The 18546-nt window shown below is 48.7% G+C and overlaps 1 protein-coding gene and 1 long non-coding RNA gene across 2 annotated transcripts in view; one reads left to right on the forward strand and one right to left on the reverse strand.

Moving 5' to 3' along the window:
* The first annotated feature begins 1957 nt into the window (after positions 1-1957).
* Positions 1958-18546, forward strand: part of ADAD2 (adenosine deaminase domain containing 2) — a 46632-nt gene continuing 30043 nt past the window's right edge. Inside the window, exons 1-6 of the mRNA XM_048502109.1 lie at positions 1958-1978; positions 4410-4477; positions 5595-5652; positions 6367-6431; positions 8659-8772; positions 10232-10280. Of these exons, the coding sequence (XP_048358066.1) occupies positions 6373-6431; positions 8659-8772; positions 10232-10280 (222 nt within the window). The 5' untranslated portion in view covers positions 1958-1978; positions 4410-4477; positions 5595-5652; positions 6367-6372. The remainder of the gene's footprint in view (positions 1979-4409; positions 4478-5594; positions 5653-6366; positions 6432-8658; positions 8773-10231; positions 10281-18546) is intronic.
* LOC125435753 overlaps positions 4798-18546 on the reverse strand; it is a 34308-nt gene continuing 20559 nt past the window's right edge. Inside the window, exon 3 of the long non-coding RNA XR_007244913.1 lies at positions 4798-4861. This is a non-coding gene — a long non-coding RNA (uncharacterized LOC125435753). The remainder of the gene's footprint in view (positions 4862-18546) is intronic.

Raw genomic sequence — 18546 nt, forward strand, 5'->3', positions numbered from 1 at the left:
GTTAACTATATGTAAAAAAGATGCTGAGGTGATATTGTAAAGAGCTGACCTATTGATCACCTATTGGCCAGTCAGATAACCATTGCTTACATATTAGTGAGCACGTACATCAGAAGGTACAAAGTTAACTTGTTTTCCTTGTTTCAAATGAGAAGACCACATGGACAGAGAGAAATAGGAAGAAAGAGCAAGATGTAGTCTTAAGTGTATAGTTACTACTGTAAATATGTAACAGAGCAGTACAGCATTTCTTATTTTATCTCCATGTAACCCCTTATAGTTAGTAAATTCATTTACAAAAAGCAACTGAGAGACTGTCTGTCTGTCTGTCTGTCTGTCTGTCTGTCTGTCTGTCTGTCTGTCTGTCTGTCTGTCTGTCTGTCTGTGTCTCTTTATATACCTCCCCAAAGGTTATGGGCCCAGAACAGCTTTTTGCTGCGGAGAAGAGACTCTTAGAAGTCAGTTGCTGAGTTGAAAGGGAGAAAGGAAAAGTTTTCACTACCTGGCTGTGTGAATTTTTACAAGTGCTGTTTACTAACTATAAAGGGAGGGTTGCATGGAGATAAAATAAGAAATGCTGTAGTGCTCTGTTACATATTTATATATACCCAACACAGCCTTCTTCAGAGGCAAGACTGCTGCATCTCTGCTATGTAGTCTCTACTTCTCTTATTTATTTTTATTTATTTACAAAATGTGTATCCTGCCTTTCTGTCCTTATAAGGCAACCACTCCACTGCAGGCTTGCCAAACCAGGCACTCACCTTACTCCACTGTGGGTTCACCAGTCCAAACACCAACTTCAACCAGTTGCGGGCTTGCCAGTCCAGGCACTTACCCACCCATGCCAATCTTGGCTAGTGAGCCTGCTGAAGGCTTGCCAACTGGGGCAAGCACACCCAGTGAGCTAGAGAGCCTGCTGCAGGTTAGCCAGCTGAGGCAGCCCCCCCAGTGCTGACCACCTCCCCCAGTGTTGATCTGGGATGGTGAACCCCCTTCAGGCTCTCCAGCCAAGGTAGCCACCCCTTCCCATACCAACTACTTCCCTCAGAGCAGTTAGGCGCTGGTGATCCCCCAGTGAGCTCAACAACAGAGGCATTCCCCCCCCCCGAACTGATCTAGGCTATTAAGACTGCTGGAGACTTGCTAGGCAAGGCAGCCACCCACCCCCCTTAGTGCCCAACCTGACCAAGTCACATTTACATCATATCCAGCCCTAGTAACAAATGACTCTGACACCCCTAGGTTAGGCAATCCTTCATGTATGTTGGACCCAAACCATATCAGGCTTTGAACATCCAGACCTGCACTTTTGAACCTCCCTTGCAGGTGTGATGAACGTGGTCCCCCTGAGCCTCTTGAGCATGGGAGCTTTCTTGGCACTGGTCAGACCTGAAGAGTTGTGGCACCTGACAGAGCAGGAGCCCTCCAGGTGAGCAGGATCTAGTGAAAGGTTGGGGGGTAACAAAGTTTAGGTCATTCTCGAACTTGTGGCCTCTTTCACATTGAACGTACATTCCCTTTGGATTTGATTCTTGGTTATGCACACATTTCCCCTCTTTGGCAGTCACCCCTCCTTCAAATCAGAGAATCCCCACAGTTTCTGAAAGCTCTGAAAGTGAGACTTTTCCTCTCCCTTTGAAGGGAAGACAAAGGAGATCAGCCTGAATTTAGCTTTCTTTGGTTTGATGAATGACAACCTCTCCGAATGCAGGTTGCGCTGAAATGATGAGGAAGCAGAGGGCAGGCAAAATAGTGGCTTGGCTCAGCTCAGCTAGGGACACATCGCAGGGGGAGAATCTCGGTGCAAACAAAAACCTGTGGGAAAAACCCAGTGAAAGTAAACAGCTGTGGGGTTAGTAGTGCATGCATAAATGGCCACTGAACAGGACTAACAGCCCTTCTGCTTCTATATTATAGGTTCTGCCCTTGGGACTGCCTGGTGTTTGTACAGATGTGGCCGAGCTCTTTCTGTGTGGTGAGTAAGAGATTCTTCTCTTTTGGGGTGCTGCCCTTCTGCACTTGAATGCAGTGGTGTACCTTCAAAAAATGTCTCCCGAGGCAAGTTCTGAAACTTATCAGTTACTAGCAGTATCTGGCTATGTGTTGCTGTGGGTTATTGTGGTGAAATAGGAAAGGAACAGTAGCAGCAAATCAATTGCAGAGGCCAGCAGTACATGCTCATGAAAACACGCAGGCTGATACTGTGCGATGGCATTGATGTGTGTGACCACATTCCTTGGGGGGAATGGAAAGGCACCCCTCCCACACATCTAGGCTGGCTGGTCACGATCCTTTACCTGGGAGTAAGTTTGGTTGGTGGCAATGGGTGTCGCTTCTGAGTAAACCCTCTGAGGGAGGGGTGCAACGCAGCCATTCAAAGTATGTCATGGTTGTTTTACCAGGCTTACTCCTGAGTAATGCGTGCCTGGTTTTCTGAACTGTAACCGCAGGCTGGCTGGCCCCTCCCTCCCATCCCTTGCATGCCACCCCTCACTCTCTCCACTCCCTCACTTCTCTTCTCTTGCATTCCACCCCCCTCCCTCCCTCCCTTCCCTCTCCCTCTGCTAGGGTGGGTGGGTCATATCTAAATGCTGGGCCCCTCCCTCCCCTCCCTTGCATGCCTCCCCCTCCCTCCCTTCCCTCTCCCTCCCTCTTCCCTTGCATGCCACCCCTCCCCCTCCCTCCCTTCCCTCTCCCTCCACTAGGGTGGGTGGGTCATATCCAGATGCTGGGGCCCCTCCCTCCCCTCCCTTGCATGCCACCCCCTCTGTCCCTTCCCTTTCCCTCATTTCTCTTCCCTTGCATGCCTCCCCCTCCATCCCTTCCCTCTCTCTCCCTCCAGCTGTCTTTTACATTCCAGCTTGTTCAATATGGGTGTGGAATATCGGTGAGGAAGTAGTTAAGTGGTGGTTGGATGTGAGGGAGGGCAGAATGAGGAGTGTGAGGATGAGCTGAATGTGTATGAGAGTATGGGTGTTGTGTGGTAGTAGTGGGTGAGGCACAGAGAGTGAGGGGGGTGGAGAACCTGACCTGACATCTCACACGGCAACGTATGTATGTGTTTCATTTCCACTCAAATCATTACCTATGTACTGTTTTCACTGCGCATATCTGGCCATCTGAGCAGACATTCTAAGGGCACGAACATTCTAAGGGTGACAGTTAAACACAGCCAGCTGCATGTCCTTCACCATGGAGCGCCAGGAAAAGGGCATTTTACCTGGGCCAGGTGTGAAATTTCAGGTATGTGAACATCTAAAAACACTCTTGCCTGGCTGACTACAGTGGCTGGGAATTTTCAGAGGAATTGGCCCAGCAGTTCCTCTGCTTGACCATCAGGAACAAACTCACGGTTTGCTTTTTATATATAGACTAGCGGGCCTGGCCACGCTTTGCTGTGGCAATTGTCCTTCTCATCATAGTCCGCAACCCACACAGATGTCCATGCAGGTCTAATGATCCCCAGCGTAGCTTTTTGGGGTGTCAAATGGAATCCTTCTTTCCCTTTTCAATTCACATTGTTATATGGTAGCGTCTTGTTTTTTTAGTATAATGTAACCCTTTCCATTCCACAATGGAACTGTCCAGAGTGCAAATCCCGCTGTCCATGAGGCTGGTTGACACGCACAGTCCTGGCTTGGGTAAGGCAGAACTGGGGCAAGCAGGCTATCCCAGTCAGGCAGCAGAGGCAGGGTGGTGAGGCGCTCAGATCGAGGCCAGCTCCCTGGGTTTTCAAAGGGCCATGTGCAAAAGAAGCAGAGCAGGTAGTGTTGGTTCGCCCCCAACCCTGCGGATTTTCTTAGAAGAAAAAGGCAAACTCCAGCTCGCTTGTAGTAAAAGAGAGCTGTAGCGAATATGGGTGAGGAAGTGGGTAAGAGGTAATTGGATGTGAGGGAGGGCAGAGTGAGGTTTGTGAGGATGAGTTGGATGTGTGTTGTGTGGTAGCAGTGGGTGAGGCACAGAGAGTGAAAGTTACCTGCTTGTGAGGGGGGGAACCCCACCTCACGTCTCACACGGCAAAGTGTGTATGTGTTTCACTTCCACTCGTATTACCTAACAGTATTACCTAGTCACTGTTTTCACTGCTCATCTCTGCCCATCTGCGGGAACATCCTAAGCCCTCAGGCCACAGACAGACAGGCTGCACGGACATTCTAAGGGTGACAGTTAAACAGAGGCAGCTTCATGGCCTGGTGTTTTACCTGGCTCAGGTATGGACTTTCGGCGATTTGAAGGTCCGATTACCTGCCCGCAACAGGGAGGGATGTCCTGTGAAAATTTGAGGGCGATCCGTCCAGCAGCTTCTGAGGGACACCATCAGGGACAAACACACTGTTAGATTTTTATATATATAGATAACCAATTATAACTGGAAGCTAACTCAAAATCCCACATTTTCCTTGGAGGCTTTAGGAAGGAGGATAGAATGTGTCATCCCAAAAAATGCGGACAGTTGGACAATCCACGGACTATGGTAAGGAAATCTCAGTTGCCGTTCGGGAAATTCCTGGATGAGGGTGGAGCTTGCAGAGTGTGAAGTTTTGACAGAGAAGGGAGCTCAGCCAGGGGTCTGGTTCTATTGAGACCATTCTCCAGTGGCCCCTTCCTTCTTTGTAGTCAGGAGAGCAGCTGGGTTTCCAGGGGATCCCCAGACCCCACCCAATAATATGTCAACAATATCAATAATACACATAAGCTTGTTGTGTATTCTTTAATGTGATGCCCAGTAAGAGGCATTTATAAAGAATTTTGGTTCACAAATTTAAAAAGAATATAGACAGATAAAATATTTGTTTCATATTTCTGTCCAATGACGATATTATACAGTCTTCTGGATTGCCTTGTCTTGCGTTACTGCCTGTAAGGATGAACAAAAAAGAATATTTAATATTATTAGTTATTGCAAGATATATCAGGATTATCTGGTTTGATTAGACCAGTGATGGCGAACCTTTTCGAGACCGAGTGCCCAAACTGCAACCCAAAACCCACTTATTTATCGCAAAGTGCCAACAAGATAATTTAACTTGAATACTGAGGTTTTAGTTTAGAAATAACGGTTGGCTCCAAGGCTCACATTACTCAGGAGTAAGCTTGGTGAAGCAACCGTGCAACGCTTCGAATGGGTGAATCACAACCCTTGGAGGGTTTACTCAGAAGCAAGCCCCATTGCCAGCAACCGAGCTTACTCCCAGGTAAAGGATCGTGCCCAGGCTAGCCTAGATGTGTGTGTGTGTGTGTGTGTGTGGGTGATTTCCCCCCCCCCCATGATGAAATCTGTGCACATGTGCCCACAGAAAGGGCTCTGAGTGCCACCTCTGGCACCCGTGCCATAGGTTCGCCACCGCTGGATTAGACCTTTACGCATTTGGGGCAGAGTAGGATCGATTCAGCCTTTCAGGTGGGGAGTTGGAAAAGATGGGATGTGCCTTTTTTGCAGGTATTCTATACCTGCTTCCTTATCACCCTTGACCAGTGTCAGTGCTATTTCACTGTTGCCATGGGTCCTAACCAAGGGAGCCCTGGGGAATGTAGACCTGTGAGTCCATTTTACACCATCTCTGCCTCTTCTCTGCCCATGACCTCCACAGGCCCAGCAACATCATCCAGTGTTGCCCTTACTGGCTTCTCTTCCCTTCTGACCTGGTGGTGAGTAGACCTATTCTGCACACATCCAGAGACCTGGGAGGGTTGTCCATCTATCTTTGGTGTAGCCACCATTTGGTGGCATGCCAGTCAAACTTGGTAGTGCTGACTCACTGGCTGTATTGGTGTACACCAGAGATTCCCCAACATAAGACCTGTGGGATCCTCCATGGCATCTTCCAGCACTTTTCCTGGTGCCTGCCCAGAGGTGGGATCCAGCAGGTTCTCACAGGTTCCTGAGAGTAGGTTACTCATTATTTGTGTGTGCCGAGAGGGGGTTACTAATTGGTGATTTTGCCATGTAATTTTTGCCTTAGTTATGCCCCTCCTCTCAGCAGTAGCGCACAGAACTTGAAGCAGTCTGGCAGGAGGTGCACCGGCGTGCATGGCAGCCTGCGCCTACGTGCATTCGTTTCCCGCCCAAGGACCAGCGCAGCGGCTGCGTCCTTGCTACAGCCCCGCCCCCGGAATGCCCTGCCCCCGGAATGCCCGCCCACGCCCCCGTCGTGCCCCGCCCAGCCCCATTGGTGCTACGGCACAGTTTGAATCGCACCACCATGGTGAATCGCACAGTTTGAATCGCACCACCATGACCATGCCAGCTGGGGATGATGGGAATTGTAGTCCATGAACATCTGAAGCGCCAGAGTTGGACACCCCTAGTTTATGGGCTAAAGATTCCGAGACCTGACAGGGTCTTGTTTATTTTTCCTACAGGACTTGATGCCGGAGCTTGCCCAGCACTGGCCGTCCTTCACCAATCGGAGCAGCTTTCAGTTCTGGTACTGCTCAGCAGTGGAAACAAAGAATGCGGGGAAGAAAAAGAGGGGGAATATGTCGTTTGGGGTTGTGGCTGTATTAAGTTCCTGCCAGTTCTTGCAAGCTGTCTTTCCCAAAATCCTCGATACCTGGAGCATGTAATTTTCCCTCTTGAATGAATCAAGAGCTATGTCTCAACCAGCACGACTCACACATATTTTCCCAGGATTTGTAAAGCTTCTCCCTCCCTTCCTCTGCGTTGCATTTTATTTTTAATTTTGCCTTCAGGATAAGAACATAAGAACAAGCCAGCTGGATCAGACCAGAGTCCATCTAGTCCAGCATTCTGCTACTCGCAGTGGCCCACCAGGTGCCTTTGGGAGCTCACATGCAGGATGTGAAAGCAAGGGCCTTCTGCTGCTGCTGCTGCTGCTCCTGAGCACCTGGTCTGCTAAGGCATTTGCAATCTGAGATCAAGGAGGATCAAGATTGGTAGCCATAAATCGACTTCTCCTCCATAAATCTGTCGTAACCCTTTTTAAAGCTATCCAGGTTAGTGGCCATCACCACCTCCTGTGGCAGCATATTCCAAACTAGGCTATTTGGCTATCCATATAGCCAAATAAGGATAGCATAAGTTAGCCTCTGGAACCAGCAGAGAAGAGGAGCAGTGGAGAAGAGCAGTGGGCCAGAAAGGGCTGAGTGAGCTCTGGTTTTCTTTTCAGAGGGCTTTTCTCAAAGCCACATCTTTTAAACTGTGTATTTTTAACAGGGGTTTTCTCTTTTTTCTCCTTATCCTTATATCCTCTCCTTATAAGGATAGCTTTATCAGGGTGAACACTGGCCTCGGGAGTGCAAAAACCTAAACTCTTTCTTCTGCGATAGTTTCCTTGGAATGACATCTAGGATTGAACTACTTTTACTGCCCCTCAGGAAAATATATGATATCTGTATATTCCCTCCAAAGGGGCAAAAGCAGCTCAGGGGCAGCTTTGTCCAGTAGGGTTGGCAGGTCCCTCTCTGGCCAAGAGGGGAAGAATGGATTAAAGAGGGTCCTCCCCACTCCCCCCCCCCACTCCCGCCACTGTTCATCTCCTTAACAAAAACAGTCCAGGAAACTGCATCTGCAATAGAGAAAAAGGTTGTTTAAAATAAACATGGGCGGAGGTGGAGTGGAGGTAAGTTCCCAAAACTACAGCCAGACATTTCTTTGGCCCTTTCCCCACTTACCTTAAGCCCCGCGCTACTCTCCTCAAGTAGCGTAGGGTCCAGCTGCCCTCCCCACTGCGCTGTCGCCGCCCCGACGCTGCCTCTCTCACGCCCCCTCAGCGCGCGTAATTCCTGGCGCCTTTTGAAATGGCGCCTTTTGATGACCCCGCGCAGAGTCGTGGGGAAGCCGGGGCGCGCGCCAGGAATTGCGCGCACTGGGAATTGTGCGCAGCAACCCTCGGACAAAGGTAAGTGGGGAAAGGGCCTGTCAAATAGCCCAGTTAATTCTGCCTTCTGAGCTTCCCCGGTGCTAAGTCAGGGCTTAGGCACGCAAAGGCATCTTCTGGGCACCAGTGACGCTTCTGAGATTCTCCCTTGTAACTTGTGGCCTATGTGGCCTCGGGGAATCCTGGGTCTTCCTTATTTGGCATGATGTCACTCAGGGGCGTAATGCCCATCGGGCAAGGTGGGCAGCTGCCCAGGGCGCCACCTTGTGGGGGGCATCAAAATGCAGGGTTCGTTTTTGGGTATTTTTAGTGGATTTCCATTTTTGGCCTGCAGGGGGCGCAGTTTTTAGGCTAGCTGATATGTCTAAAAATGCACCCCCTGCATGCACCAATGTCCTGGTGCAAAAAAAAAATGTCCTTGGTGGAGTGGCCGCAAATGGGGGGGGGGGGCATCCAACTCAGGTTTGGCCAGGGCTACAGTTTGCCTCGTTACGCCCCTGATGTGACTTGTGGTATATGTGGCCTCAGGGAATCCTGGGTCTTCCTTATTTGGCATGATGTCACTCAGGGGCGTAATGCCTATTGGGCAAGGTGGGCAGCTGCCCAGGGCACCACCTTGTGGGGGGCATCAAAATCTGACTGGTCTTTTTTGGGCCAAGGGAGTGAGATCTGTAGTCCTCAGGGTGTTGACAACATTTTGATCTTTCCTGCAGCATAGCAATGCACTCTGGCCCACAACAGGGGGGATCACTGCGAAGGGGAAGAGGACCGTTGAGTGACTGTCTAGGGTGATATTTGCTCCTTCCTCCCCAAGGGACAAAGAATGGCAGAAACATGGGACGTGCGCCGGCTGCCTTGAAACTTTGAACTCCCCCAACAAGTACTTCCGAGCCAGCCTCTCCCTGCACGCCAAATATAATATCGACAGGTGGGTCGTGAAACACGGTGGACGCAGCAACAGTGGTGATGTGTGAACTAGGAGGGTCAGCCCCAAAATTGGAGGAACAGGGTCTGAATCACAAAGCACGGATTGTGAGAAGGGGAAACTCTTCAAATTTGGGAGGGTGGGCAGGAAGTCTATAGGGTTTGAGTGAAGAATTTCATGACCCAACACAGAAGGTTGAATTATGAGCTACCTGTACCTGCACTTGTGATTGGCAGGTAATATGAAACTTCTGGATTGGTCAGGCTTAGTTTAAATCCTGAAGATAAATCTTTTGTCCTGGCTGGCTGACAAAACAGCAAGAGCTCTCTACTAAGTACAGTTAAAATGCTGTCTTATGGTTTAACAACCGTGGAGTTACTGAATCAGACATATTTGGAAGTGAGGTCCTGTGGATCAAAGGGTGCTGTTGAAACTGGGAGGCTCACCTTTCCTACAGTGTGCACTTAGCTGAGCTCCTCTCTCTAAAACAGGAATAACACCGATGCAGTTAGACAGAGGACAACAGCCGTGTTCGATTCCAGGAGTCCCCAACGTTTTTGAGCCTGTGGGCACTTCTGGAATTCTGATACATCATGGTGGGTGCAGCCACAAAATGGTTACCATAGGAGAGGGAACCAGTCCACAAAATGGCTGCCACGCCTCACCTCCAGTTATACCGTGAAAATCCTTGTGTCGTGGTGGCTGCCTCTGCCAAAGGAACCTTTTTAGAAATTTGCAAAACCAGTCGAATCTTCAGTGGCCAATAGCCACTCACTTTGCAAAAGCACTGGTCAGGCGCCATGATGCTTATGGGGACAATGTTAGGGACGCCTGTTCTATAGAGTGGTTAGCTTCCAAACAACAAACCCACAGTCACCACAGGCCTAATCCTTTGATCTGGGATTCAGACATTTGTTCTTTTGTTTTCACACATCCCCAATACATCCTTAGACACGGGAACTTAGTTCTGGGGCTGAGACTGGCACAATTTTGGACTCATTATTGAATACGTACAGAATACTTACCTGAGTGGATTTATATAAAATGTTGATGAATCAAGATGGACTGAATATATATTCATGTGTATATATGTTTTCGCATTGATTGAATACTTACCTTATGGATGTTGAACTGACGGGAGAGCATGAACTAAATACTTACCTGAACTAATATGGATGACCCTGAATCTATTTGTTATAATGGTTAAAAATAAGTTGAACTTACCGGTTGGATGGTGTTGACAAGAAATGATGGTATTTATAGCTAATGAAATATAAATAATATGAACAATGATATAAACTCATGTATATAGATACACACATTTGAAAAATTAGTTATAGCCGGAGTGCAACAGTAGTTGTGGTCCTATTACTAATATTTACTGCTGCACCCCTTTTCTTATGTGAGCTTAAATTAAGGCCAACATCTCCGGTAACCTTCTTTAATTCCCCTTTGTACGCAGGGCATTTCAAAAAGGTGCCATCCTCCCATCCTGCAGCCGCAGCTACCAGGTACTCGTTCCCCCATTTATTTATGTACTATGTTTCTCTAGGAGAGTCAGTGTGGTCTAGTGCAGTGGTGGCGAACCTATGGCACGGGTGCCAGAGGTGGCACTCAGAGCCCTCTCTGTGGTCACGCGCAGAGTCAGCCCCCCCCCCCCCCCCCATCTAGGCTGGCCTGGGCCGTTGGGCTCGATTATTAGCATTAAACCTAAGACCTAGTTTTGGGGAAACAGTGTAGGTAACCCTGCTAAGCGCTGTTAAACCCCACTGATTTTCATGCGAAGAACTAAAGTGGGATCCTTTACCTGGCAGTAAGCTTGGTTGCTGGCAATGGGGCTTGCTTCTGAGTAAACCCTCCTAGGGTCTTGATTCACCCATTGGAAGAGTTGCACAGTTGCTTCAAAGCAAAGCCACCGACTGCCACCAAGCTTACGCCTCTGAGCCAACCGTTTTTTCTAAACTAAAACCTCAGTATTCAGGTTGAATTGCCGGGTTGGCACTTTGAGATAAATAAGTGGGTTTTGGGTTGCAGTTTGGGCACTCGGTCTCGAAAAGGTTCGCCATCACTGGTCTAGTGATTGAGAGCAGCAAACTCTAGTCTGGGGAACTGGGTTTGATTTTGCATTCCTCCACATGAAGCCTGCTGCTGGGTGACCTTGAGCCAGTCACAGTTCTCTGGGTGACTTTGAGCCAGTTCACAGTTCTCTCTCAGCCCTTGGGGAGGCAGGAAATGGCAAACTGCTCCAGAACATCTTTTGCCTTTAAAAACCCTACTGGGTTGCCTAAGTCAGCCATGACTTGATGGCCCTTTCCACCACATATTTCTATACTGCCTTTTCTTGTTGTTTAAAGCCACTTACAATAAATCTCTCCTCTTCCCAATTCCCAATTGGTTTCCCAATAAATTATTGGGTAGATTATGATGTATGGTTACCAACTCTGATTTGGGAGATATGTGGAGATTTGGGAGGCGGAGTCTGGAGAGGGACTTCACTGGGATATAATGTCACAGAGTCCACCGTCCAAAGCAGTCATTTTCTCTAACAGATCTCTGTTGTCTGGAGCTCTGTCGTAATTCTGGGAAATCTCCAGGCGATACCTGGAGGTTGGCATGCCTAGCTATCAAGGCCTATTGGAAATAACTCAACGTTCCTTCAAATTTAAGCTATCCACGTCTCCTTCTCCCTGGCCCAAATTTCCCACAGCACAGCAAACAGCAAGACTTGCCACTTGACCTTCACTACTCGTGAGTCACCGAGCCAAATGCATCCCTCCAGAATTAAAACCTGCCAAGGACTTAATAACTCCTGTTACATCAATCCAGGCAGGTGGGGTACCCCTTACGGGTGGCCACCCTGGGCATCAGCTGTGGCCTACGCTGGTCTTTGTCGCGATCTCCCCAGTTCTAGCCCGATCAGTGGTGGGATCCAAAAATTTTAGTAACAGGTTCCCATGGTGGTGGGATTCAAACTGTGGCGTAGCGCAAATGGAGCTGGGCGGGGCACGACAGGGCGTGGCCGGGCAGGACGGGGGCGGGGCATTCCTGGGTGGGGCTGTGGCAAGGACGCAGCTGCTGCGCCGGTCCTTGGGCGGGAAATGAATGCACACAAGCGCAGTCAAAGGCGGTTTTACTTAGGATTACATTTGACTGGTTCGGTTTTTATTTACTGGAAGTCCTAATTGAGATTTTAAATTGTGGTCTTTTAGGTGTTTTTTTTAAAAAAACACTAATTGTTTTATTTACATTGTCAGCCTTCTTGACTTTCTTAAGGTAGAAAGGCAGCAAATAAATGTTTTAAATTAATCTATAAACATTAGGAGAAAGGGGAAGGTTTGGCCCCCCTTCTAGACAGTTCTCCGGACATCTGGGGCAACAGCAGTGCTAGGTCTGGGGAGGGGGTTGGTGATCCAGACCGGGGTCTTCCCTTTTCTCCTCTGCACAAGAAATAAACCTACACACGCTGACCTCTTTCCCCTTCTCTGTCTGCTCAGCTCGAGACCTTAAGGTTGGTTTTGCAGCCCATCTTGGGAGGCCGATATAAACTGCAATGCGTTACAGACACCCAGGTGGGTCCTACCTAGGGTTGCCAGCAGCTCTGAGTTGGAAAATTCTTGGGAGATGTGGGGATGGATCACGGGGAAAGTGAGGTTTGTGGAGGACAGGGACATCAGCAGAACATAACGTCCCCCTCCAAAGCAGCCATTTTCTCCAGGGAAACAGATCTAAGTGGCATATATCCTTGGAGCGAATACAATCTAAATTTTTATATAAGCTTTTTGGGGTCCCCCATTGCGTACCCTACGCTGCCCTCTGCCTCGAGGCAGGATTACACCTCTTGGAAACAAAAGCATGGTGGGCCACCTTTAAATTTTGGATTCGGTTATGTTTCCTTAACAACCCTAACAGTCTCATTTATTGCACCCTCCACGAACTTCAATCTTCTACCTGGTGGGCTCATATCAAATCAAAGATTTCCTCCCTGGGTCTTTCTTGGGACCAGCTCCTTATGCTTTCTCCTAGTGAGATACAACGTTGTATCAAGGTACGGCTATTCGATCAGGAACACCAACATCTAGTTAGTAAAGCAAGGAGCTTGTTCTCTCCCCTCCATTTTAACATCATGCCCGGGAATGCAAGACAGCTGCATATTTAAACATCTTGTCTGACCCTAAGCTGAGGTGGCTATTGACCAGAGCGAGAACCAACACATTTCCACCAACCTTTTCCCCAGAGAGATTCACGGTACCTTCACAGCAAAAGCGTACCTGTGAATACTGTCAAACCTCTGAGGAGTCATTGGAGCACATTTTATTAGTTTGTCCAAAATTTAACGATTTTAGACCAAACCTGTTTTTAGGGGATCCCTTACTGGTCCATCCAATCTTTTTAATCTTAAATTGAACTATCTTCTGAATACAGAGAATCCCAAGCAACTGGACATAGTGGCCAAATTCTTGCTCACTATTACGAAATGATTTCCTGGTCTCCTCTTTCGCTCTGATGTATGCATTTTTGAAACAGGAGTACCTGTTTTATCTTGTAAAACTGTATTTGGATTACTTAGTTCTGCTATGTTTTAATGCCTAATAAAGGTCTTTGAACTTGAACTTGATCTAAGTGGTCTGGAGATCAGTTGTAATCCAGTTGGAGGTTGGCAACTCTATACCCCTTGCCCCCTCCAGGCTCCTGTCTTGTCGTCCTGCCTGACTTCTCCTTCTTTTCACTGCAGGGACGGCAAATTCTGGTGCAAATCCAAGTGTCACTTTACAGCAACTTCTCCACAGGTTGTGTGCAGGAACCTACCGACTACTCCCCGTACAAGCCCTGTGAGGCCCAGAGGCTGATTTTCGTCTTCCCTCCAAACCAGGCCAATCCACGGAATCCGTGTCCCTGATCCGTGTCCCCTGGAACCACCTTTTGGAAGGTCTAAAAGCCTACCAGGAACTAAAATAAAACTCCTTACAAATGATCTGGGTGGTGTTTTGGTTTCAACTTAGTCAGAATCAGGCTGTTCTTTCCCCGTGGCAGACTGCGTGTCCGGGCCACATGTGGGGAGACCCAGGTTTGAATTCCTTCTCAGCCATAGGACCATCCTGAGGATTCTGTCCACTTATCCTTCCTTGCAGGGTTGTTGTATGGATAAAATGGAGGACAGCTACATTCAAAGCCCCGAGATATGTATTCCACAGAGAACTAAGTAGGAATTACTTCTGAGCAAAGGCATACTTGGGCTGCACAAATTGGTGCTTCAGACCATAATCAACGAATTCCCAACAACCTTACTTTATTTCATTAAAAAAAACATTTTTATGTCACCTTCACAATCAGGGTCCATAACGCAGCAAACATTTGAATAAACCTTGGCTGGGTTCTGGGTTTTGTGGCTGTGTGGCCACGGTCAGGAAGTAGGAGCAGCAGTGGCGTAGTGGCTAAGAGCAGTGGCTAAAAGCAGGTGCACTCTGATCTGGAGGAACCGGGTTTGATTCCCAGCTCTGCCGCCTGAACTGTGGAGGCTTATCTGGGGAATTCAGGTTAGCCTGGGCACTCCCACACACACCAGCTGGGTGACCTTGGGCTAGTCACAGCTTCTCGGAGCTCTCTCAGCCCCACCCACCTCACAGGGCGTTTGTTGTGAGGGGGGAAGGGCAAGGAGATTGTGAGCCCCTTTGAGTCTCCTGCAGGAGAGAAAGGGGGGATATAAATCCAAACTCCTCCTGTTCTTCTTCTCCTTCTCCTCCTCCTCCCCCCACCCCTAAAACTACCTGGCTACAGCCACAAAGGCCCAGAAAACTCACAGCACCTAATTGATTGACTGTGAAAGCCTTCAACAATACAGAAAAGGGAGCCCATAAGAAAAAGGGCAGCATACTATAATTATTATTGTTCCCACCAGGCTGCTTTAGGCAAAGGTAAGCAGGGGGGAGGGACCGTGGGGGGCAGGGACGGGCATCATTTTGCCCCCCCCCCCAACGCTTCTGGATGGGATTTTTTTTAGGTGGCCACGAATTCATAGGGTCACTATAAATTGGAAGCAACTTGATGGCACACAAAGATGTTTTTATTATTGTTGTTGTATAATTGGTGCAATTATTATTGTTGTAACACCGCCACCACCAATAATAGCTTGAATTGTAACGAAAGGCCAACAACCAGCTAAAGAACCGGCAGCTGAGAAATCAACCAATAATAATAATAATAATAATAAAATTAAAACATTTGAGCAATTGGATACTGTTAAAAATTATAACACAATTCAATTAAAATCATATAAATTAAGGAATACATCACAGGAATGTAGGCGAGCAAGAGAAAGAAGCCAGCCCCTTCACCCCCCCCCCCTTTCTGGGGCGGGGGTCCTCAGGGGGCTTAAGGCGGGGGGGCGTGGCCTGCAATTGGAATGGAGGGGGCGCGCCAGAGGGCGTGGCTTTAGCCCCCTCCCGAAAAGGGCAGAGTGGGGGGAGGGAGGAGAGCCAGTGGTTGCTCGCCCTCGCCCTATCGGCTGGCGTGGGGATCGAGGAGATCCGGCGGAGGCGGGGCCGGAGCGATCCTCTCTCTCTCTCTCTCTCTCGGCACGTGAAGGGGGGTCCGGAGGGGGAGTGGCGGCAGCTGGAAAATTGGGGGTGGGGGGTCCCCCAGGTGAGCCTCCCGTTGCGTACCCCCCCTTCACATATTCCCCCCCCCGCGCCCAACAGCCCTGGCCAACCCAGAGACCCCCCCCCCTTTTCCCCAGTTATTGGGAGCTGGGGGGAGGGGAGGCTTTTATTTCCGGGGGGGGGGTCGTAAAAGTCTCTGGGGAACTTCGAGGGGGGGTTTTCCTAAAAGTGGGGCGGGGGGATAAAATGGGGTGTTTTCTGAGAAGAAGTCTGGGGTTTTGAGAGCTTTGAGGTTAGGGGCAAAAAGGTTTCTGTGGGGGCACTTTTTTGGGGGGGTGGGGTGTAAAACGTCGAGGGGGTTTGTGGTGAGGTGGGGGGTTCACCGGGACTTGGGTGCTCTTGGGGGGGGGGGGTTTATGTGGAGCTTGGAGTGGTCGAAGTTTGGTCTGGGGGTCTACCTGAGGGAGGAGTAAAAGTATGGGGTGGCGAATGGGGTGTGCTGAGGGGGCTTTGGGGGGGGGGGAAGGGGGTTCTGTGGGGCTTTTTGAGGAGAGGACGTAAGTCTGTGGCCCCGGAACAGCTTTGCAATTGCTTGGAAAAAGAAACAAGAATACAAATACAAAAAAAATCCGCAGGAAAAGCAGGAGAGAGAGTTGGACCCAGTTATTTCAAAGGGTATATTTACCTATATTTACCTGAGCCCTTCGGGGATAGGGCGGTATACTAAATATTATTATTATTATTATTATTATTATTACTACTACTACTACTACTACTACTACTACTACTACTACTACTACTACCATGTTTCCCCGAATATAAGACAGTGTCTTATATTAATTTTTGCTCCCAAAGATGCGCTACGTCTTATTTTCAGGGGATGTCTTATTTTTCTGTGTTCTGTTTGTTGGGCATGCTTCCAAACAAAAACTTTGCTATGTCTTACTTTCGGGGGATGCCTTATATTTCGCACTTCAGCAAAACCTCTACTATGTCTTATTTTTCGGGGATGTCTTATATTAGGGGAAACAGGGTACTACTACTACTAGGGGGTAGTAGGGGTCCTACTTAGATTTTATTTTTCCCCCCTACTTGTGTTGGGTGAATGGAAAACAACAGAAATGTTTAGGAAATTAAGTGTTGCCTTGTTTTTACATTTTACTTTAACCAAAGGCATTTGTGTTGTTGTGCTTATGGCACTTTGTACTGTGCTGAATCAATCCTGTGGCATTATTGTATTGCCTCTGGGCCCTCATTTAGGTCATTTATAGCCTTATTTTATTTTATTCAATTTATATCCTGCCCTCCCCAACCAAAGTCCTGCTTTGGAAACATTTTAAAACAGTTTCGCTAATACCGTGTTTCCCCGAAAATATGACAGTGTCTTATATTAATTTTTGCTCCCAAAGGTGCACTATGTCTTATTTTCAGGGGATGCCTTACTTTTCTGTGTTCTGTTCGTCGGGCATGCTTCCAAACAAAAACTTTGCTACGTCTTACTTTTGGGGGATGCCTTATATTTTGCACTTCAGCAAAACCTCTACTACGTCTTATTTTCAAGGGATGTCTTATATTCGGGGAAACAGGGTATGTAAAATATAACTGTCGTTAAAAACTCAGGATGGCAACAAATTTAAGGCTATTGAAAAATCTTCCCAGTTCGAACCAGAACCCTCAAGCATGTTCAAGCACGAGCGAAGTTGTAGGCTACAATGCACTGGAAGGAGGCTAGTAGGTGTATTTGGGCCTCCAGTGGCCTCAGCCAAAGGCCCTGTGGAACAGCTCCGTCTCATGGCCCTGCGGAACTGCTGAAGGTCCTGCAGGGCCCTGATGTCAGCTGACAGAGGGCGATTCCGCACACGAGTAAAATAGGTTCGACCCAGTTCCTTGAGAAGGGTACTAACCTAGGTCGAAGCCATTGTTGTTCCCCACTGCAACCAGCTTGATCCCAGCTCGGAGGGCGGAATCATCCTGTGCCTCTTCGCCGCTCTGTTCCGATTGGCTACTGTTCTACGGCCATGTTCCGTAGAACATGTTATAAAAAAACTGCCACAGGAGTGGAGGGACGAAGGTGGTGTTTTTTGATTGGCTGCTTACATTGGTACGTGGAAATTGTGCGCCGTTTGTGTGACCAGCCATCGCTTTGAATGCAAGAAAGAAGAGGGGGAAAAATTAGGTACGATTTTCGTCATGGTGGTTCTCCAGCTGTACGCATGCCCGAAACACTCAGCTGTGATTGGCTGAATGGGGGAATCCTGGCACCAGAGATTCCGCACTTTACTGGAATCGAGCTGAATTCGAGCGTGGTTCCCTGAAAAAGTAGCAGTTCCCAACTGGAGTTGGAAATTTGACCGTTACACGGGGCGGGTACAAAACCACATCAATCCCAGTGGTTGTGCGGAGCACTTGGGTCGAACGCAGCTCGAACTTAGGTCGATAACGCAAGTGTGGAATCGACCAGAGAGTTCCACCAGGCTGGAGCCAGGGCCAGAAAAGCCCTACCTCTGGCCAAGACCAGTCGTACTTTCCTGTGGCCAGGGACTACCAGAAGGTTTTTATTGGAGGACTGAAGCGTCCTCTGCAGGCATTACGGGGCTATGCGGTTCTGTAGGTACGATGGTCCCAGGCCACTCAGGCCTTGAAGGTTAACATGAAACCTTGCATCTGATTTGGGATTAAATTGGCAGCCAGTACAGCTGCTGGAGCACAGGTGTTTATGCTCTCTCTCTCTCTGATGTAACTGTGAGGAGTCTGGCTGCTGCATTCTGTACCCGTGTTAGTTCCCAAATCAGTCTCAAGGACAGGCCCGTGTAGAGTGAGTTACAGTAATCTAGCCTGGAGGTGACTGTTGCATGGACCACTGTGACTAGGTCAGGGCAGGATAAGTAGTGGGCCAGGTGCCTAGCCTGTTGAAGATGGTAAAAGGTGATCCTTGTTATATTGGTGACCTGGGCCTCCATAGAAAGGGAGAACTCCAAGGTCACACCCAGTCTTTCTATGGACATGGTTGGCTGTAATGCCCCCCCCCCCAAACCCAGCAGCTGGAATCCCTCCACTGGACGGCCCCCACTTAGCCACAGGACCTCAGTCTGCTCTTTTCCAGCCAGCCAGCCAGCCAGCCAGCCAGAGCTTCCAAACACCGGAGCTCGTTTGTGATGGTAACCAGCATGGTCTTCGTACC

This window comes from Sphaerodactylus townsendi, linkage group LG06 (assembly GCF_021028975.2).
Source record: "Sphaerodactylus townsendi isolate TG3544 linkage group LG06, MPM_Stown_v2.3, whole genome shotgun sequence".
In the NCBI taxonomy this organism is placed as follows: Eukaryota; Metazoa; Chordata; class Lepidosauria; order Squamata; family Sphaerodactylidae; genus Sphaerodactylus; species Sphaerodactylus townsendi.